This window comes from Drosophila eugracilis, unplaced genomic scaffold (genome assembly GCF_018153835.1).
Source record: "Drosophila eugracilis isolate 14026-0451.02 unplaced genomic scaffold, ASM1815383v1 contig_367, whole genome shotgun sequence".
NCBI classification, from domain to species: domain Eukaryota; kingdom Metazoa; phylum Arthropoda; class Insecta; order Diptera; family Drosophilidae; genus Drosophila; species Drosophila eugracilis.
This window is the reverse complement of record NW_024573224.1, coordinates 2,125,202-2,146,666: the sequence shown is the minus strand read 5'-3', so window position 1 is coordinate 2,146,666 and position 21,465 is coordinate 2,125,202. Positions and strand designations below refer to the sequence as shown.

Below are 21,465 nucleotides of genomic sequence, written 5' to 3'. Positions count from 1 at the left end.
TTTTCCCAAATGTTTAATATAATATATTAGAAATGATTTTGCCTATCTTTCTGTAACATCATATATATCAGCTGTTGCGCCAGCTGCTCCTCAAGGGTGCTCTGGTCACACCGCCAGCATCCAAACAACAAAACAATCCACTGTATAGACCTAGAAAATCGGACACATCACCGAGAACGAGATCTTGCTGACGTGCGACCAGATGCAGAGCCCCGCCTTCGCGTACCGGGAAGCAGATCACTCGCCGCGCGCCATGTACATGCGCGACTGGCGGTCGGCCTTGCGGACACCCACTTACCGAATTGGGAATCGGACGGTGCGCTTCAATTATCACTTTGCCCTGCTCATCGCCTGTGCACTAGGCTTGGGCCTCCTCTTCTACTTTGCGCGTCAGGGATCGCGTTCTTCGTCCGAAGGCTACTGGCTCCGCCGGAGTTTTACGTCTGTCCGCAGTTTAGACAATGGAGCGGTTACCCATGTCTACAATGCCACATATCCGCTTACGCCGCCGATGGTGCTGCGTGGCGGGGTGATTAACTACCGGATAGCTATGATAGCGGACTTGGACACCAATTCTAAGTTTTCCAAAAGCGACGGAAGCACCACGTGGCGGAGCTACTTGAAGAAGGGCTACCTCACCTATACGATGGCCAGGGCTGAGATCCAGATCAACTGGGACGATGGTGCACCTACTTCACTGGAATCAGCATTTGCCCTTAAAGGACGCGGAATGGAGCTTTCGGAACTGGTCACATTCAACGGACGCCTCCTAAGCTTCGACGATCGGACGGGGTTGATATACGAGATAGTGAATGACAAGCCCATTCCCTGGGTGATCCTACTCGATGGCGACGGTCATAGTGCCAAAGGCTTTAAATCCGAGTGGGCCACAGTGAAGCAGCAAACGCTGTATGTCGGTTCCATGGGCAAGGAATGGACGACAAGTGCAGGCGACTTCGAAAACAACAATCCTATGTACGTTAAGGCAATCAGTCCATCGGGCGAGGTGCGGTCACTGAACTGGGTGGACAACTTCAAGCAGCTACGACTTCAGTCGCAGCAGATATCCTGGCCGGGCTACATGATTCACGAGAGCGGTACGTGGTCTGAAGAACGGCAACGGTGGTTCTTCTTGCCTAGGCGATGCTCTAAAGAGAAGTAAGAACGTCAAGCTTTTTTCAAAAGCTTAAGTTATCACTATATTTTTTGTAGATACAACGAAACCAAGGACGAGTACATGGGCTGCAATGTCTTGGTCTCTGCCGACGAAAGCTTCATTAACATCGAAACCGTACGCCTCGATCCTGAGAGAACAACGCCCACACATGGCTTTTCAAGCTTTAAGTTCCTGCCCGGCACCGATGATACGATAATCGTCGCCCTTAAGTCGGAGGAGTTGAATGGCAAGACGTCCACCTTTATCACAGCATTTGACATTACGGGCAAGACTTTGCTGCCCGAGATGCGGATCGAGACAGATTACAAGTATGAGGGATTCGAGTTTATTTAGTTTGGCATTCCTCGCCACAAACTCCACTCCACAGCGACCCAGGTGCTTCAGTTTTAAGCGTGTACATAATGTATTATTGTCCCATATGGTAAGCTTTATATATATATAGTCAGCTAGGTTAGTCCAGAGATGCTCATCTGCCTCGTGACCCGTGACTCCTTGTCTTGTCTTGTACCATAGCACAAATCAAATTTTAGTTTATTATTGAAATTTAAATATAAAACGTACAAAGCCGGCGGCAAACTCAGATATACCCTGCATCATATGATTTTAACTTTCGCATCCAATCCGGCTACTAGAAGATCTGCTTTATCCACGCGTCCCTCGCTGGCTCGGACCTCCAATCGGTCAGCATTGTGGTTGACGTTCCAGAGTTCGGGAAGGAATTGGGGTTGCATAGTGTGCAGAAAATGCTCTCGCCACAAACGTTCCAGTTCCACAAGACCACCGAATTTTTCGCGATACTGCTGTACCACCCGCTCCCCGTGCTGGCAATAGTCGGAGTTCTCAATGCGGTATTCTACACTAGCTGCCTGACGAAGGAGATCTTCCGTTACCTCAGATTGCTCAGTGTAGTATTCGAGGAGTGTTTTCTGCATTTCCGCTACTTTAGGAGCGGGTATCTTTGCGCCATGGTGGAGTAGGGCCTTTCCTGCAGATTGAACGCGCCTAAAAGTGATAAAAAAAAAATAATATAGTTTATAGTCTAAAACACAAATACCACGACTTCTGCTATTTTGAAAGCCTACGTAGCTTGTATACTTCCTACCAAATATATTGTTCTAGTAATAATGTTTCGGAAGTGAAGACTGATAAACCTTTTCTAGGCAACTAATAGATAAGGTCTTCTACCATTTGGGCATGCTTTGATTTTCACATGCTCAAGAATGTTTGTTAAAGTCTAACAAAAGAGTTAACAAAAAATGAATAGGTGTAAAACCCGATGTAATACTAACTTCAGCTCCGGATCATCGTGGTACTTGACTGATCCATCTTCGCGTTTGAAAGGTGCTTGGCACTGGGTGGCTAGTTTGTTGCGCACTCTTAGATCCGAAATGTTGCTCAACTGGTGGCAGGTGGGACAAAGAAGCAGCACGTCGTGGGAGGTGTGGGACTTCATGACCATCGGAAAATGCTTTCTGTACTCCCTCGGAACTACATTTTTCCGGATGTAGGCATCTCGTTCGCCACACACAACGCACTGGTTTTCCTTAGGTGTTTGGTAGTAGCGACCAACATCGCCCACGGCTCGTCCCGCAGGTTCGAAATTAAGTCGCACGGTAAAGGGTTCCTCACTAATTTGTGTCCCGAGATTTTGATTGATATACCAGGAAGCCTTGCGTCTGTCGATGGTGCAAAGAAGTTCGCCATCGGGCGCTTGGAGCAGGCAGTTGTCGTAAAAGTCTTTGGACCTGGTGGCCATTTGCCGGTAAGGTTGTTTTTTGAGCATCCACTTTTTGCCTTGGGGCTGTGCAGAACCCTTCGAGCGAGTCATTCCACTTCCGGTCGGGTTGAGTGTGAATCCTTTTGTAAAGTCGACGTCCAGGAATGGCTCGAATTTATTTCGCAGACTTGTATCATCCGGTGCGCATCGTTGCCAAAAGTATTTGGGTTCCAGATCCCTGCACAGCTTCCGGTAAATGGCCACGGCCACCAGGGCATCATTGGCAGCATAGTTTAGCTGTTTAGGTTCCAGTTGCTTGGCTTCCCAATTGGAGCAGACTAGGCGCCAGTGTTTGTCCAGCTTATAGTTGAGATGTGTATCGGATAGCTTGCCCAATCCTTCCGGCTTGTGGCCAGCCATAACGCACAGAAACCGAAGATCCAGAGTACTAGCGACGCCCACTCCATAGTCATGCGAAAGCTTCATGGCATCTTCTTGTGGTGCCACGCCCACTTTGATCACGGAATCATCTTCAAGAAGCTCTCTTAGATCTTTAGGTATTTGTTTCATATGACAAAGACGGAATAGGGCACACAATCCCTGATGCGAACTTAGTTGAAGAAGGGCCACTGGCCTCCGACTTCCCCCTACTGTAATCCATTCGCAGTCAAATCCAAGGACTTTAAAATTCTGACAGTGTCTAAAAAACTGGTGGTTAAATATTTATTAACCGATTTCTGGTATGACTCACTTCTTTAGTTCATTCAAAACCCATTGCGTGGCAGGATCCTGAACGGAGTTTATCACTTCTATTTGACGTTGGGGCAGAAGACCGCCGGAAGTCCAGACTCGACGCAGGGGACCCAGCAGCGTCTGTCTGTTCCGCACCAAAACATAGACTAAGCCCACTCCAGCGGCCAAAACCGCCCATTTTCTAGTACTGGCGACTCCAGATTCCTGGCTCATTGTTTTGCTTTCGAATGAAAACAGCTGAATATAGGGGCTGCCAATTTAATTTTTTAAAGCTGATCTAAAAAAGATAGAAACCAGTATTTTGAAATTAAAAAGTTTACGCATTCAAATGAATCAACCAGAAGAGCAGCAGGTTATTTTGGGTTGATAAATTCAAAAGCAAGTATATTAAAGCGTCATAACTAATAAAAGAAGAAGGTATTTTGTGATTTGCAAAAACTTCTTTTCATTTTTTATGTCAGCTTTACACAATGTGGCAGCATGGTAAAGGTTTGCAGGGTGGCAGCTCTAGTCCGTTGGCTTTTATGAAATCCCCTTTTGAGAAAAGATTTAAAATGTTTAATTAAATGTAGACTTGGCGGGTAAACAATGAATAAAACTCAGTGAATCGGGTGGCGGGGAAACGATGTGCAAGTGAAAACTGTGGAAAACGCGGCAGCAGACAGAGACACAGAGCGTACGTAGAGGAAGTCAGAAGATAAAATCGATTTTTCAGTGCAGGTGAGACACCGTTAAACACCCCCAACCCACACACACTCACTCAAATTATTTGCAGGATGCTGAAATTTTGAAGGGAATCTGATATTGTAGAAAAGAAACCCCGAAATGCCGGAGAACCTGGAGCTGCGGCAGTTCCAGGAGGGCGCCCCGCCCCCAGATCCCGCCCCCCGTTGGCTGGAGCGTCTGCAGCGCCGTTTGGGCGCCGATTGCCCTTATTTGGGGATCTTGCTAGCTACACTTTCCTCGTTATTTTTTTCCTTGTGCTCAGTGATTGTCAAGGGACTGGTGGATGTGAATCCTATGGAGCTGGCTTCGTTCCGTTTCGTGGGAGTTTTGCTGCCTGCACTTCCTATCCTCATTTACACCCGACAGCCGGTGTTTCCGGAGGGTAAAAGGGTGATCTTGTTGCTGCGATGCTTCATGGGAACCACGGGTCTGATGCTCAGTTTCTACGCTTTCCGGCACATGCCACTGGCAGATGCAAGTGTCATTATCTTCTCTACACCCGTATTTGTGGCCATCTTCGCGCGGGCCTTCCTCAAGGAACCTTGCACGCTCTTCAATGTCCTTACCATTAACATGACTTTGGTCGGCGTGGTCCTAATCACACGACCACCTTTTGTGTTCGGTAATTCTGGAGACAGTGAGGAAGTATCCGGGAAGACGTACGACATCTGGGGACCCGTTGCTGCCATCTCGTCCACGCTTTTCGGAGCCAATGTGTATATCCTGCTGCGTGCCCTCAAGAATCTACACTTCTCCGTTATCATGACGAATTTTGGAACCATCGCTCTGGTCTACACTCTGATCGTTTGTGGATCCATTGGAGCTGTGTGCTGGCCCAGCTGCGGAAGGGATCGCTGGCTGGTTGTTGTGCTGGGCGTGTTCAGCTTCCTAGGACAGATCCTGCTCACTCTATCCTTGCAGATTGAGCAGGCCGGTCCGGTGGCCATAGCTCGGTGCGCAGACATCGTTTTCGCCTTCATCTGGCAGATGGTCTTCTTCGGGGAGACCCCCACCGCCTACTCTCTTGTGGGGGCCGTCATGGTAATGGGATCAGTTGTCCTGACGGCCCTCAAAAAGTGGGCAGGCACTCTGCCACGCGAGTCCTCGCTGAGGAAGCGCTTCAGGCTAATCCTGCTGGAATAATAAGGTTCCAGATGAATTGAAAAAGTTCGCGGTTTCTCCCCCGTCTTGCCATCGTTCTCACCTACTCATGCCAGCATCAGAAGCAGGCACCAAACCAGTTCATTCATTGTAGACTTAACTTATATCAAGGCTCAGATCGTAGTTTAATCAAAAGAAATAAGAAAGGACGCGTGATAACCACACTTATAAGTAAATACTCGTAGTGCGTGTTTAGTTTAGCCAATTTCGCCGATTTGTTGTTTTGTACATTGTTATACATGCTTAAAATACGATAATAAATACAACTTATGAGAAAACTTATAGAATGGTATTATTTTAATTTAAATTGCGCGCGTGATAGAGAGTAAGAAACTGTTTCCACTGTCATATTTTACATTCTACATGTAACATATTCTTTTATTTTTCACCTATTTTCCCAGACGAAAGGTTGTGAATAAATTAAAAAATGAAATTAAATGAAGACTATATTTTTTATTATAGTATAAGTATTTATTTAAAATGTAAAAATATATATTACAGCAAAGCCCGCTCATATAAAGTTGATTTTCAACAAAGTTATCGATACATCGATTGCAGAATCAAACTTACTCCCGCCTCTAGTTTTTCGTTTGTTTGTTTGTTTATTATTGTTTATGTTTATATTCTCGAAGCACACACACTCGAAAAAACAGAGCAAGGAACGGAAACAGAAACAGACGACAAGCGGCAAGAACTAGAAGCCCAGATCGGCGATAACCGCGTCCAGTTCGTCCTGCAGATTGGTGGCACGCGATCGCACTTGCACAATTTGATCCTGCAAATTGTCTACGTTCGCCTGGAGCAGCACATTGCACTTCTTCATCGCCGCGAACCGGCTTTCGTGCTTCTTCACCCGCGGCTCGACATTAGCCTTCTTCGCGGAGTTAGGCGAGTCCTGCAGGATAAATACCGAAAAGTAAAAGTAAGTCAGTGAAATTATGAATAATTCCTCAGTTATATTACCTCCGGCTCGGACTCGCTTCCCGTTTCCGCTTCACTTTCCTCCGAATCCGATTCCTCGGACTCGTCGTCAGATTCCTCTTCCTCTTCGGTAGCATGCTCCTCTTCGGCCTCCTCCTCGTCCTCGTCCTTCTCCTCGCCGTCCACGTCGTCCTCGTCCAGTTTCATCGAGGCAGCCATCTTCTGCACTTCCTTCTCCAGCTTCTTGAACTTCTTGTTTTCCTCTCTGCAAAAAGAAGAGGATTGCAGTTCAGTATATAAAAATAAAATATATAGGTATATCGTAAACTTACTTGAGGATTACATGATTCTTCTTCATGGCCTGCTTCAGGGCGTCCTTCTCCTTCTTGGCCGCCTCCTCCTTGACCTTAAGTTTAGTAAGCTTGCTGCGCAGGATCTTCAGCTCTTTGCCGGAGCGACGCTCCCTGCGTTCCACCTTCTTCTCCTCAGGTTCGTCGGGATCGCTTTCACTGATCTCGGGTTCCAGTTCTGGTGAGCTGTCTCTTCCGAAGTTAGCATCGCTTGGTCGACGCGATCCATCCAGGGATCCACCGCCCTGAAGTCACATAAGAATAATAAGTTAGGGATACAGAGTTCGAATTAGTGAGCTCATTCTCTGGCGGGCTATGGCTTTACCTGATGCCGTCCTGTATGGTAGCGGTCGTAGTGGAAGCAATCGTCGTAGTCGTCGTCGTCGTAAGCAAAGCAATTACTAATGTGCGGTCTGTTAGTGCTTGGTGTCGCCTTTGCAAGAGAGCGTCAACGGGTTAATCGGTTAGTTGCTGCGGAGTCGGCTGCGGAGTGCAAGAGCAAAGCTTCCACGGGCGGAGGACAAGGGACGGATCGGGATGTGTCCACGACGGGCCATAACTCCGCTTGGGTCTGGGCGGAATCGAAAAGGGGAAATCTCATGCAGCATGCTATTTAAACTGGAAGAGTTCTGCAAACGGGGATCCTTAAATTCTAATAGTTTTTTGCGTTTTTCAAGTTAAATTACTTTAATTATTTATATTTCAAGTCAGTTAATTAAAGAGAACCAAATAGCCATAGATAAGCTGCTAGAACATCCATGACAGGTCATTAAAGTCCAGTAATTACTTGAACAAAAATGATTGAAACTAAACACCCATAACAACTTGGGTTTATAAACTTTTTTGTTTATTTCCTGAAAGTTTATTATTTCAGAAATTGTGTTCAAGGGACCAGAAGGAGGCATAGGTGAGGGTTGAATATGTTAAAGCAGACTCTTAAATTTTCTGCTCCTCAAATGATTTATACATGGCTTCCTACAAATTGAGCTTCGACATAAAATAAATAGCTGCCTTCGAAATAAATAAGAAAATAAGTTCTAGCCAGTTTCATATTTCAATTTTCTGTTTTCATCGTGATTTTATATTTCAACTTGTCTACTTTTTTCTTTCGTTTTTCACTTGACTGCATTCAATTAGAGCTCTAAATATTCTTATTGGTTGCTAATCCTCGTGTGCAGAATAGCATAAAGCATTTTACGCATTTACAAGGGAAGGGTTGAGGGAAAAACAATTAGTGCCCTTGGGTAATCCGTTCCCAGACCCGTTCTCAGATTTGTATCAAGTGTTGTCAGCTGATCTGTCTGTTTCTCTGGCTACAGTGGCTACTAGGGACAACTAACGAGGGGTCTAAAGTGGAGTCTACTATTTGCGGTGACTTCGTTAGATGCTCCCGTCTATCTGCCGCCCTCAGCGGACGCAGCGAGGCGACGCCGGCGACACTAAAATCAAGAAAGAAGGTCTAGCTTCGGGGTCGGATGCTTGGTACATATACCCTTGGAGTTAATTATATACTGTGGGTAATCATATAGGTTAACATCGGTGAAGAATTTGAATTTATATCGTCTTTTACCAAACTGGAATCCTAGTCTCAACTGACAACACTTTAAGCGACATTCCATAATCTAATACCAAAACGTATGCCCTATTTCGACTTACCTGTAGAGCAGCTGCCAGTTTGCGTTCGAGCAACTGTATCTGGCGGCGCTGCTCCTCGATCTCGGTCTTGGCCTCCACCAACAGCTCGCTGGTGCTCTGATAGTTCTGCTCCACCTCCTTGGACACCTTGCGAGCATCCTCCACTTCACGTTTCAGGGAGTTGACGTAGGTCTGTTCGGCGGTAGGGGTGGGATCCATGGTGGCCACAATCACATTTGATCCGTATTCAAGATTCTTTTCGCGTGATTTCTCACGTTCTAGTTCGGTCTCTAGAGTTCGGATCTTGGCCAGTAGCTTCTTGTTTTCGCGCTCCTGGGCCTCTCGGTTGCGCAGTTCCAGTGCCAACATTTGCTTGGTGCTTTGCAGATCATCGCGGATCTTGTCAATGTCGTCCAGTTCGTCGGGACTCTCCTCGTCGATGGACATGGCCGATACAATGCTGGGCCGAGATCCTCCGGCTCCCAGAGCCGTGGCACTGCCTGGCCCGAGAGCATGGCTGCTAGGTGCTTCGCTCAACATATTGACCTTCGACTGGGACTTCTGCAACTGCTCCTCAATGGTCATTTGGCGGCGGAACTTCCGCAATCCATCCAGCACGGGCTTACTGCGATCGTTGGTCTTGGTTGGTTTCAACTTTATGCCGCCCTGGATCTGCTTGAGCAGCTTGTTGTGCGAGTTACCCTTCTCTGTTTCGTAGATGAACTTATCATCCACTTTAGTCATCGACTTGCACGTCAGGATGGGCTGAGATCTGTAGAGGTAGATGGTTTTAATACTCGCTTTGTTTTGGGATTAAAGATTATTTTTTCAATATATTAAGCATCGATTCTACTCTTTTTAAATGAATGAATTGAAATGAAACTTATTACCAACTGACGATAAAGTGGCGTATTACGGGGTAAACTGTTTAAAGATTTCCCAGCTGTGGCCTTAAATTACAGCTGCGTTAATTCTGTTTTCAATTATTGGTAGTGTTGCAAACGGTAATTACTGCGCAGCATGCCAGGGATAGCACTCACCTATCGTTGCAGGCCACATGGCGCAGCTTCTTGCCGCTCTCCACCTCCTTCATCATCTCGGACCAGTCCGGACGCCTTCGGGGTCGTGTCCTGCGAATCGAAGCAAATCGAAATTATGGTCATCCTGAGCATCAAAAGGGAATGCTATCCTGATGTTGGATATTTTGGGTTGCACCGGGGGTCGGGGGTCAGGAGCCAGGTCCACAACTCACCTGAGTTTCTCGAGAGTCTCCTTCTGGTTAGTGGAGAGCACTCTTTTCTCACCGGGTGCAAGGGGCGGGGGTGGCGGTGGCGGGGCCTTGGGCACCAACGAGGGCAACGGCGGCGGGGCGGGAACTGCAACAATAAAACATGGAATGCACCCAAGTGGGTGGCGGTTATTCTCGACCGGATGGTGGGGGCATTCACTGCAAGTGGGGCCGAGGTTTGGTCGTTGGGCATTAGAGCAAATCGCCGGGCGCTGCGTGCACTCGCGGTTATTAAATATAATTTTAATTTAATGAGTTTGCAATTTGTGTCAGTTGTTTGTTGTTCTTTCGGCTCCCGCGGGGTTCTTTATTCCGCCCGCCAGAGGGCTTGCCACCCTAGTATTTAGCAGTGCTGTGCGGGCAAAGTTGTTCCATACATATCAATACAGGGCAGAGGGAATGGATGGGCGGTACACTTAAAGTTCAAATTGGTATTTATTTCATTTTGCGTTGCTTTAAGGATTTTATTAAGGTTCTCCCATGCTCAAGAAGTTACTCTCTACCCATCAAGTTATCACTTTTTAAGTTATATATTTCTGCATACTTTATCTATTCCTTGTCTAATGTTTTATCTACTTTATTCTCTTGAAGGAACAAAACTTAAACTATTTCACAAACAATATGGTTATAAATAACCTTTCTTTTTTTGAAAATGTGGGCTTATTATTTCCTATTTAGCTAACTATCATCTGAATAGAACGCAGAAACAGAAACTATAGTGTGTTTATCTAAAGTTTCCCGTGGTGTAGGGGGCTGTTTGGGGGGTGGTAGCCCAGACACATGGCTGTCTCTGTCGAAAGTTGCAGCAGAGATTGAAAAGTTAGTGCCTGCCTCCGCTTCGGCCTCGTCCTCGCCCTCGTCCTCTTCCACGGCCTCATTCTTGTCCTGAAACCTGGACCTGGCTTTGATGGTGTTTTATTGCCTTAACACCATTCAATTCGGCTCACTGGGGTCGGCGCTTGGTGGTGGTACCAAGGGGGGTGGCACAAAACTTTGATTGCATTTTTTACTTTGTCGGGTTTCGTTCGACTGGCTGCCTCACTCACTAGCTTGGGTTTTAAGTTAGTTTAAACTCTTCTGGCTGTGAACCTTTTCCGCCTTCACTTTATTTCTTATTCGTGTTCGTCTTGGTGTTCTGTTAACGAGGCCAATTAGGATTGGCAGCGTGTCCGGGACCCCTTGCAGCCAGCTGTTTCTAATAAATTTCCGCTTAAATTGTTGGCCTAACAATCTTCCCTTGTCGTGTGGCAGTTCTTCTACTCTGCCGGTTCCTCCCATACTCTCCCACCCCATCGCAGTTCGAGGTCATCTTGCCTCCGTGGCCTCGTAATTAACAATTGGAAAAGTTGGCCAGTTTCAATTTTTTCCCAGACTCACACACAGGCATATATCAAAATGGTTTTCTTTTAGAATTTTTTCTCAAATACTTTGCATTTCTTATGCTTTTTTCTCTTTCGGTTTGTTGTTGAAAAGTGTAAAAGTCAAACAACAAAAAAGAAGAGGAAAACAATGAAGGCACCACCAAGTGATGAAAAGCTGACAAATCTGTTAATTAGCTTTGTTTGAGTGAACCCCGGGCTGACAGGAGGAAGAGGAGAAGGGGGAGGATTGGGTGCTCCTTGGGTGGGAGTATAACCAAGGCCACCCCCAGTCTTTATCCTTTGTCTGAGCTCCAGTTCAGTCTACCTTCTCCCTTTTTTTGGTTTTTCGGTTTCTCGGTTGCGCCTGGCTGGATCTGCACTTAATCTTTAAGTGGTTGGCTGCCTTTTGCGGTGCATTAGTATCTGAAAACACCTCCCGAAATCCCCTTAGCCTGAGTGAAAAAGATGTGGATAACTTGTGAAAGCGGGAGAGGTAATGAAACTAATCCGAACTCGTGTTACTTTGGTGAATAAAATCCGAGCAAACGAGCAAACTTGATTATTGTCTAGCATTGCTTTACCTCCAGCTACTGATCCTGCTTTTGCTCATGAATTTTCCTCCGAAATAATCCCCCCCAGTGTCTGCATGTTAATGAACTGCTTTCGGGGAGCTCTGATTAAAATACGTGGTCAACTTTTGGACAGCCAATTGAGGACGCGTTTAGTGAGTTGCGCTTAATTCGGTTTAGTAATTTATGGACAAAAGCGCTCCCTTTAACCACTAAACCTCATTTCGACCCCCCTGGCAGTTATCCTAAATCAGTGGCAAACAAAAATGGAAGCGAACAAGAAACAAAAGAAAGCAAAACAACATCAGGCGATGGATGAAGTAAGAAGAAGGAAGGGTGCCGGGCAGATAAAAGTCTTCATTCATTCATGTCGACAAAATTATTTCTTATTTAAATAAAAAGCAAGCACTACCAGGACTGACTGAGGTTGGGGCAGCGGAGATTCGGGAGCTCCGAGATGATGCTACCCACTTAATATACCGCAAAGCCCGCACTTACGCCGTCGCAGAATGAATAGCGGGGTATGTAAACATAAATTTTGCGAGCTCACTCTCGGTGGTGTGGCACCCTCCTGCCCATAAAACCCATAGCCCCCCTCCTGATTCCACTCATTGTGTTATCATCAGCAGAATATTCTATGCATGCACAAATGTTGCCGTTGTCATTGAATCAACCCGGAGTATAGAGTGCCTGCCGGGTCTTCAAAAACTGGGAACACCCAGGGAACCTGGAGTGGGAAAAAGCGGGAGCTGTTACTGGTAGTGGGTTGTTGGTACTGTTGGGTACTGTTGGGTACTGGTAACTGAGAGGCGGAGTCCTGGTCATGGAATGCTTGCTGCCTGCCGTCCGATGAGTGACTTCCCAGCTTCCAAGCTCCGCTCATTCATTGTCTGCCGGGGCATGATGAAGCACCGCTCCGCCAGCCCATATATTTCATGACGGAGAGAGTGCTGGTAGGGAGTCGTTCCCCCGATGCTCCTCCGTATGATTAGCGTTTCTGAATTGGCCAGAACGTTGTGCAAAGGGGCTAACAGGGATTACATGGAGCTTTTTGCAACTATTTGGAACCCTATTAGCTCGGAAATTATGCTGTTGTTTCACCCTAAAATTGTAAGCGTTTCTGTGTGAATATACTTTTGAAAGTGAATTTTAATTTCCTTTATGGAAGCTACTATTTTAAGGAGATTTTCTACATTTTCTTTCTTATACATATTTTATGATTTTGGGTCTCCGCTTTAACTTTAAGCAATTTTGTTCTTTGTTATGTTTGACCTTTAAAAGTTGTTTCTTTTATATAAAAATATTTCTGTTGCTTTTTCCTTTCCTAATTAGTTAACATAATATCTTGAAGTTTGCTTGTTTATGAAACATTTTTGAGGTATCCGCTGGACGGTAACCCTCGTTTAATTCCCTTTGTGCCTAAGGTGATGGACATTAAGTCCAATTAGAAAATTCAATTTCAATTTGGATTTATTCTGGCGTCGTTTGGGGGACACTAATCCAATTATTCAGTCATCCATTTCATTGTCGCCCAGTATAATTATGGCCAACAGCTATTGGCCAATATTAGCAAGGGTGTGTGTTTGTGTATGTGTGTGTGTGTGAGCTTTGAACCATTTCCTTTTACGTCATTTTGACCACGCTATTTCTAAATTTGAAAGAGCCTAATCATCTTTTATGCTTCGCTGGGTGGGACACATACACTGAAGGTCCCAAAAAGAAAATCACCCTCACCTATTGAAAGTCGACATTTCTAATGACGGGCAGACCCAAGTTTGCACCACCATACACCCATCCACCCACTATACCATCCATTGCTTGACCCTGGAAAACCACGCAAAGAGAAAAGGAAAAGGAGACCAAACAGGGCGAGGAGTTTCCCACAAAAAAAAGAAGAAAAACAAGGAAAAAATTGGACGCAGCCGTTACATGTCTCGCATCTACACACGCATACATAGAAATGAGGCTCATTTAAATAAAAGAAAATATTTTTTGTCCTGCCGCTCTTTGTCCTTTGAAGACATTCGAGTCTGTTTAAGGGGGGAACTTGCGGCCAGCGCCGTCTTTTATTTCGTTTTGTTTTTTAGTGGCGGATATTTGAATATAAATGGCGCATTTAGTTAGACTCTATCAAGCTCATTCCCATATATCTTTGGCAGCTTTCGAGTCGGCCTCATCCGCCTAATTCCCCTCGACCCTTCAAAGATTCACTTCCAATTCGGGTCCGAGTTGGCCTTTTATCATTCGATAGTTGCGAGTTTTTTTTTTGGAGGAGAACAACTTGAAAGACCAGGAGTCTGGCCGCCCGTGTCCTTGTGCCTTTGGACCCATTCCTCATCTGGCTTTAAAACATTCCATTTTATGTTGTAGTTTTGACAGAATGAGCAATAATCATGAATTTTGTCTTAGACCATAAAATAAAAACTCCACTCCACTCAGGACCCTTCCTCTCAAGACTACCCCGAACACATTAAATAAATGTTTCGACCTCCTTTCCTTGTGTCCTTCTACTGCTGCTCCCTTTTTTTTTGGTTTATTTTTGATAGGGTGACAGCTTTAAAAAGGAAAAGCCTTGCTCTGTTTTATTTTTGGCGGACATCGTTTTTTGGTCATTTTATTTAGTGACCTCTTTGGCCAGTCTCCGCCTCTTCGATCCTTTTGTTTGTCGGTCAAGATTAGGAGGCATTTGTGGTCACGTTATTGCCCACTGATTAGGACGGGGACAAAGGCAAGTTAACTGCCTCACACGTAGCCTTTTCCCCAACCCATTTACCCAGGTCCTAACGAGCTTTTCACTTCATTTTAGTTGCCTGCCCCCAGGGGGAAAACTTGAGGCCCGGCCCATGGGCGGCTTTCTGCAATTCAATTTTGAGGCCAGGTGACAGCATACTTATGCAACGTTTGGTTTCTTTGTTTTTTGAAAAAGCCCTGCCTTGCCTTCTCTTCCCAACCGCTTTACCGCCAATTGAGCCCAGCCTCGCGGCAGGAAAGTCCATTACAAAATTACAAGCTCCTCGAGTTGAGTGTGTGGCAATAAATACGGAATTAGAGAACATTTGCTACGGAATACCTTTGTGTTGTTACGTTGTTATGTTGTTTGCCCTTCCGAACAAGCGGATGGATCCTACCCGGAAAACGAGATGGAAACCCAAATAAAACCCACTCGCAACTGCAGGCAGGCAGGAAAACACTTTGCGCCTCTTTCGGCTCAATGCACAACACTCACTAAAATTTAATAAATAAAAAATGATATTTATATTGCTTTATAGCCTTGTTTTTCCCACTGTTCCCACAGCACCTACGTTGTTCTCTTGTCCCTTGTCTGTGTGCGCTTTGTGGTTTTTGTTTGGGCGAAGCATTTTGATGAAATATTTTTTACACATTCATTTCAAGTACATAAATTCCCATATTTATATATGAATATGTGCCTGCTGCATACAGACACTTGCATTTCATATATTTCCCAGCGTTTTTATAAATGAGAAGACAGCGATGGATGTGAGCGACAGGTAACAGACATTGATGGCATCGTGAAAAGGTTGGTTTCTCGGTGGAAATGAAATCCTATACAGAACACTGATATCTTTGAATATTTCAATGCTTGTCATAATTTTGTATGCTCTTCCCTGCCAAATTAATAGAATTTAAAAAGAAACGTACAACATGTCGTATAAGTAATATAATACTGGTTTACTTTTAAATTTATTTTAGCAACTTGAAGCTAATTGGAATGCTTTCAAATGGTTCTATCAATTTTATTGTTACAACTTTTTAGGACAGTTAAAATTTTCCCTTGGATTTCTAATTTTTTCTCCTTGATATATAACTCATACGCCCCGTCAAACATTTACCATTAAAGGATGTACCAATATAAAAATATTCAGCAAAATTAAATTAACTATGACACATCTAATCTATTGAAAAGTCCTCACGTTCACATCCCCAATGAGATATTTTTTTTTTGCACACATCGCTCATACGCCATGGTGACGCATTATTTGTTTGGTTTCGCTACTCTCCCAGTGGCCTTGCCTTCTGGCCAGGGCCGACGAAAATCGTAAAGGCAGAAAAATGCGAAAAATATAGAATATATATGTATCCCCATAGCTTTCCCCAAACGTAAATCAAACATTTTTGGTTAGGCATTAGACATTTAAAGAAGCAAGGGCGAAAATTTACAGCGCTTGTTGAGTCGATCCATTCGCAGAGGTTAATCGGGTTAATCCAGTCGGGCGTCGGGTTAGGTTCCATCACTGGAGCTGGCACCGGATCGAATTCAATCGGATCGGATAACTTACCGCACTTGATGCTCGGCTCGCGCTTAATGGACGCTTTGCGCAGGGTCTTGGTCGTGAACTCGGGCTTGGGCTCTTCTTTTGGCTCCTTGAGAAGCTCATCGATCTTGGGTACCTTCTTGAGCACAGGCCGGATTTTGGCCAGGTCATCGGTGCTCTTGCTGGGCAGAGGCTTCTCCTCGCGCTTGACATGCCGCAGTTTGGGTTTCTCCAATTTGAAGCGTCGCCGTTTGTCGCGCTCCTCCTCCGTTTCACCCTCCTCGGCGTCGTCGTCGTCCTCGGTGGCCATCTTTTTCAAGGATTTGTCCCGCTTGACCACCACACTGCGTAACTTGGGTTTCTCCATGGTAAAACGTTGGCTCAACTCACTTTCCGTTTCCGGCTTCTTGTTGACGGTGGTGGGGCGCAGTTGGGCCGCCTTCTTCACGTGTTCGGGCACCTTCTCGTCCACGGTGGTGTCCTCTTCTTCCTCGCTCTCCTCTTCCTCGGATTCGCTCTCCTCCTCGCTTTCCTCCTCCTCGGACTCGGTTTCCTCTTCGGTCTCTTCCTCTTCCTCGCTCTCCTCTTCCTCTGAAGAGGATTCGGGTGGTGGTGTCGGCTCCTTTTTCTTTTTGAGTGCTGAGGTGGTGGCCACGGGCTTTTTAGCACCCACAGTGGTCGCCAATTTCTTGACAGGCTCTGGCGCTTTCTTGGTGCTGACAGGTTCCGGAGTCTTCTTGGCTGCCGCCGTGGTTGTAGCCAAAGAAGATTTCTTTACAGGTTCCGTCACCTTTTTGGCTGGCTCGGCTACCTTCTTAGCCGGTTCAGGGGTTGAGGTGGTTTTCTTTGCCGTTGCAGTGGTAGTGGCAGCTGCTTTTGGCTTGGTTGTAGTTGATTTTTCACCATTTTCCTTGGTTGCCGGAGTGGCAGCCGCTGTTGTCGCTGTTTTCTTTGCCCAGGGTGTGGTGCTAGGCTTTGTGGTGCTGGTGGCAGTGGTTCCGCCATCGTCCTTCACCCATGGCGGGCGGAATGTTGTGCGTCCGCCTGGTGCACTGCTTGAATTTGCACTGCTTGTCCCCGAACGGGGCGTCACAAACGGCATTTCGTCGCTACTTGTACTGCTTGCGGTCTTGTGGACTTTTCTCGACTATTTTCTCTGGTGGTTTAATTTTTTTTGTCCGGTGTTATTGCTGTTAAATTCTCCAGGGGCCGATGTCGTCGCCCGTCTATTCGCACACTCTTTTTAAATAATTTGCCGTGAATTCTTTGCTTGTTTTTCCCGTTCCTCTTGGCGTTGCTGCTGATGAAAACACAAAACTTTGCACATTAGCACCGTCGAGGGAAGTTGTCCGAAAAAGTTCTTTCATTCAGATTTTCCGTGTATTTTTTTTCCGTTTATTTTTCTATTTGTTTCGCCTTGATAATTTTTTTTTTTTACGCGTATTTTTCTTCTAATAGATTTTTATGTATTTCTTTTTCTGCGCGAATTTGTTGCTGAGAATTTAATTCGTGGTCCGCTGCCGACGATGAGCAACAGCTGTTTGAGATATTTTCAATCCGATTCAATTCATTTCAATTCGTGTATATTTGGGTATGTTTCATTTTCAATGTTATTTTTAACTGAATGCGCTCATTAGCTTTGCTAGCTGGTTTTGTTGTTGGTGTTTCTACTAAGAGACAGAATGTAGGCCTTTGTGTCATAGTCATGGACAGGGACATCCATGGATACCGATTGGGATATGTAGATACGAGTATATAGGAATATAGAGAGGACACGGAGTGGACGGGCACTGGGAATACGGACAATGCATCAACAAATCCCAACTGAGTGGAATGCTTTTGCAGGCGTTCACAAAAACAGCTACAACTACAGGCAAATGAGTAGGCCGTAGACTATAGCTTTTTCTATTAAGACAAATTACTTAGTAATCAAACAGATTAATCAACATTCTATACTTGAAACTGTCTCAATTTCTAAATAATTTTTATTATATTTTAATTATTCTCTATCTATAAAAATACCAAGAAATCTGTGGTACTGTATCATCAAATTGTAAACGCTTTTCGATTGTTTATTTATAATAAAAGTTTTAATGGATAAATATTTACAAGCGTTTCAATGTATTTCCTTTGCAATGTTGAAAACTTTCGTACAAACATATTGTACCATTTGCTCGGCTATTTGCCATTTTCAAACATTTATTTTCAATGAAAACCAAATTTGATACATTATTAGAAAGAAAGAAAAATATAATATTTTTCTAACATTTTCTTTCGAATTTTTAAAGCTGCAGAGAGTTTAATAATTGAAAACATAAACATAATTTGATTTTGCTTCACAGACGAAGTAAAGAAAAGTTTAATTCAGCCAGTTTCCTCTGTTATTTACTATGTATTTATAATGACCTCATTTCTGGCTAAATGTAAACAACATTTTGCAACTTTTCTTGCTCTAATTGAGGAAAAGCAAAGCCAAAAATGCCTTCTCCAGGCGAGTGCAACTTTCGTTGACCACTACTATTTTGACCGCAATTGTGCTGCGTGAATGTCCAGCTAAACGCCTGGGTATGCGTGTGTGTCCGTCCGTACATATGCACTCCAATAAACACACACAAACAACAACAATAGCAGCAACAACAACCGGAGCGGAATGTACGGGAATAGAGCAACAAAAACAATAACAGAAAACGATTTGCTCTGCCACTGGCTGCGATATGTAAAAGGCGAAAATATTTAATTTTAGGTTCTTTGTGCCGCTGAGAGTGGAAAAAAGTAAAAAGAAAGAAAAAAAAGTCAGAAAAGAATCAGAAAAAAAAGTGAAAGAGACAGGCGGCGAGAGAATCGCCCAAGTGGGAGAGACAAAACGGAACCAAATCGAAAGAATAAAAGGAAACATATCTCTGGCGCTTTCGTCTTTCGCCTTTCCTCTTTTTTTTTGTTCTTTTGCCCAACCATTTTGTTTTGTTTTTATTCAACTGGCTCGTTTCACAAAGTAGACAGCAAAACGTACACAAAACTGGGTGTATGGAAGAGGCGAAAAAAAAGGCCAAAAAGTGGGCGGAAAGGAGGCAGAATGAAATCCGAATTCGTTTCATTCCATTGCCATTCCATGGCCGGTCCAAAATCATCAACCCCCCTCCTTTTCTCTCGTCTCTCATATTCATTTCAATTCCTCCCGTTCGGGGCGATTGCAAATTTTTTGGCCGGAGCGACGAACACTTTCTCGGTCTTTCCTGCATGGGGGCGTTAATTAAACATGACATGCAAATACAAATTATACTTAAAAATACAGGACCACTTCCCTAGGTAAAACTTCACTGAAAAACAGTTTTTGAAATGCAAAAAATTTAGTTTTAAGAAAGGCTTTAAATGAACTACTTAACACCCTCTTACTATGGTATGTTACAGATATTTTATTTATTACTAATTGAGAAGCGCTTAAACCGTTCTATTTGGGAAATATTATTCAGATATAAAATGAATCCCAGAAGTAATATATAGCAATACGATAATTGACTAAATTTTACTCAACATCTTACAACAAAATCTCATATAAAGAAGTTCGACTGTATTCCAAACATTGCAGAGGATCCAAAGAGCGTAAAGCGGAGGCCGAAAGAAAAAAAAATGAAATTTCAATTAAAATTGTTAACGAGACTGGCTAATTTGACTCGAAAGTTGAGAGGAATCGTGTTTGCAATGGCAACTAACAGCTAATGCCCGGACATATTTCAATTTCTAAGATTGCCTGTCAACAAAAGTGTGTTTAAAAATATACAGCCCGTGATATTTTGAGAACAGTCCATTCATAACACTGCTCCAGAGAGATTTATGGGATATATTGGCCAGTGACAAGAGCTGAGCAAAGCGCTTTCGCAAGTTCTGCGCATTTCGCGGCCCAAATGTACACGAATATGTGGCGGTGATATATTTTTGGATATTTCACGGATTTTTCAGATTTTTATTATGTGTATTAATTGGTTTATTCGCTCGTTGCAGTTTGCGTTGCACGTTCGCGTCGTTCTACTATATATATTGAATATATATATTTATATATATATATTTGAACTATATATGTGTGCTGGTTGGGTCAGACACCCGCACACCACCACAACCGCAAACACCAAAAGCACACACACACTGTCACAGAGAATGAATTTTCAGCAGCGAAGGCAGCAGTGCCTATGACGGCGTTTCAAAAACTAAATTCATACATTTTCCAACCGTACGGCTATGCCTGAAAAATTTGAAAATTTTCCCATTCGCTCTCCGAATGAATCTCTCTTGGGAATCCTCTCATTATCTCTTTTTTCTCGTGAGGAGAACCAAGTCAAGTGAAATGAAAATTTTGTTGACCGACAGAGGAATATTTTTAGCATCTTTTTTTTCGGTTTCGGCATTCGGGGTATGGGTGATGTAGCGGATCCGATTGACCTTATGGCAGGTGCAGTTCAATGGAATTATTAATAACCAGCCATGTATATGGCCCACTTCAAGGATACAGCCAGCAGCCGAGTCTGTTATAGCCCCCTAGTTATCCGCTCATTAGGCACCTCTTATCAGACGCCTCACATTCAATGGGGCACAATTACGCAAGTTTCTAAAGCTGCGTGGGCGTCGCAGCTAATTTCAGGAGGGGTAGTGGGTGGTGGGACGTCTTACCCTGTGATAAAAACCACTCGTCTAGAAAGTCCAAACCCATTAGTGCTTCTGTTAGATGTTCTGTTCTGTCCCAATGCGTTACTTCTCTCCGATTCGCTTTCAATATTTACATTGTCTACCAAGTGGTTGCTGCCTCCCTGTTTCACTCAATGGTGGTTGACATTTCGGGGGAGTAGTGCAATCGATCGACAGATAGATCGATCGGCTAGTGCGTGGTTGTATATTTAGTTTATTTGATCACATATCGATTAGACTAGGGCTAGATTAGTTGATAAAGTTGTCAAATGTGCTGATAAACTACTCAGATATGATACAGAAATTATATGATAGCATATTAATTATGGTAATAAAAATTTGATTAAGCTTAATATCAGACTAACTACCTACCGATTAAAAGAGTTTAATATTGTTTATTAATGAGTACGAATTGTTTTTTGTCGGGGTCTGTTAGCTAATTGAATTTCCATATGTCTGGAATCACCATCAATCAAGAGTTTTTTCTGATAAAGGTAACTTTATATCTCCAGTGAATCAATCAAATAACTGCAACAGAGCGAAAACAAATGATTAAAGCGAATGTCACATCCACAAATATTTATTTAACTTGCGTTATCAAAAGCATGTTTTTAAAAAGTTTTTATGAATCCTCGCCTGAAAGCGCACTGCACATTTTTTTGCGTTGTCAGCGCCAGCCGAAAAGTATGCCAAATTAAACAGCAAATACTCCCACGTTCAAGCAACAGTGGACATTTTCGAACCACCAACAAACTCATTGCAATTTTTTGTTAGCTTCCCCTCTAACAGCTTTTCGCAGAAATTAATTATATATTTATTTATTTCATAAAATGTATCGCATATGTTTGGGGACTTA

The 21,465-nt window shown here is 44.0% G+C and overlaps 5 protein-coding genes across 11 annotated transcripts in view; 3 read left to right on the top strand and 2 right to left on the bottom strand.

The window, feature by feature from the left end:
* Positions 1 to 112: 112 nt before the first annotated feature.
* Positions 113 to 1,757, top strand: LOC108116486 (soluble calcium-activated nucleotidase 1). Its single transcript, XM_017228418.2, has 2 exons — positions 113 to 1,158; positions 1,213 to 1,757. Exons 1-2 carry the CDS (start codon positions 203 to 205, stop codon positions 1,508 to 1,510), a joined length of 1,254 nt encoding a protein of 417 aa, XP_017083907.1. The 5' UTR covers positions 113 to 202; the 3' UTR covers positions 1,511 to 1,757.
* On the bottom strand, positions 1,691 to 3,899 carry LOC108116484 (exonuclease 3'-5' domain-containing protein 2). Its single transcript, XM_017228417.2, has 3 exons — positions 3,646 to 3,899; positions 2,467 to 3,594; positions 1,691 to 2,179 (listed from the first exon to the last, which is right to left on the bottom strand). Exons 1-3 carry the CDS (start codon positions 3,858 to 3,860, stop codon positions 1,771 to 1,773), a joined length of 1,752 nt encoding a protein of 583 aa, XP_017083906.2. The 5' UTR covers positions 3,861 to 3,899; the 3' UTR covers positions 1,691 to 1,770.
* A 254-nt stretch (positions 3,900 to 4,153) lies between these two features.
* On the top strand, positions 4,154 to 5,808 carry LOC108116271 (solute carrier family 35 member G1). The gene is made up of 2 exons (XM_017228060.2): positions 4,154 to 4,367; positions 4,423 to 5,808. The coding sequence occupies exon 2, from the start codon at positions 4,473 to 4,475 to the stop codon at positions 5,514 to 5,516; it is 1,044 nt and encodes a 347-aa protein (XP_017083549.1). The 5' UTR covers positions 4,154 to 4,367; positions 4,423 to 4,472; the 3' UTR covers positions 5,517 to 5,808.
* Positions 5,809 to 6,116: 308 nt separating this feature from the next.
* On the bottom strand, positions 6,117 to 20,714 carry LOC108116362 (FK506-binding protein 5). Of its 7 annotated transcripts, none has more exons than XM_041818781.1 (9): positions 20,070 to 20,140; positions 15,957 to 17,229; positions 9,693 to 9,816; positions 9,481 to 9,570; positions 8,462 to 9,212; positions 7,131 to 7,238; positions 6,788 to 7,050; positions 6,498 to 6,720; positions 6,117 to 6,429 (listed from the first exon to the last, which is right to left on the bottom strand). In XM_041818781.1, exons 2-9 carry the CDS (start codon positions 17,032 to 17,034, stop codon positions 6,229 to 6,231), a joined length of 2,838 nt encoding a protein of 945 aa, XP_041674715.1. In that variant the 5' UTR covers positions 17,035 to 17,229; positions 20,070 to 20,140; the 3' UTR covers positions 6,117 to 6,228. The 7 variants fall into 7 exon arrangements, with proteins under 7 accessions (XP_041674715.1, XP_017083675.1, XP_017083677.1 ...); XM_017228186.2 differs by having other exon boundaries at positions 15,957 to 17,469; positions 20,072 to 20,140; XM_017228188.2 differs by having other exon boundaries at positions 15,957 to 17,232; positions 20,074 to 20,134.
* LOC108116364 (trichoplein keratin filament-binding protein) overlaps positions 6,366 to 21,465 on the top strand; it is a 29,094-nt gene continuing 13,994 nt past the window's right edge. Inside the window, exon 1 of the mRNA XM_017228194.2 lies at positions 6,366 to 6,456. The gene's annotated coding sequence lies outside the window, so the exon portion shown is untranslated. The remainder of the gene's footprint in view (positions 6,457 to 21,465) is intronic.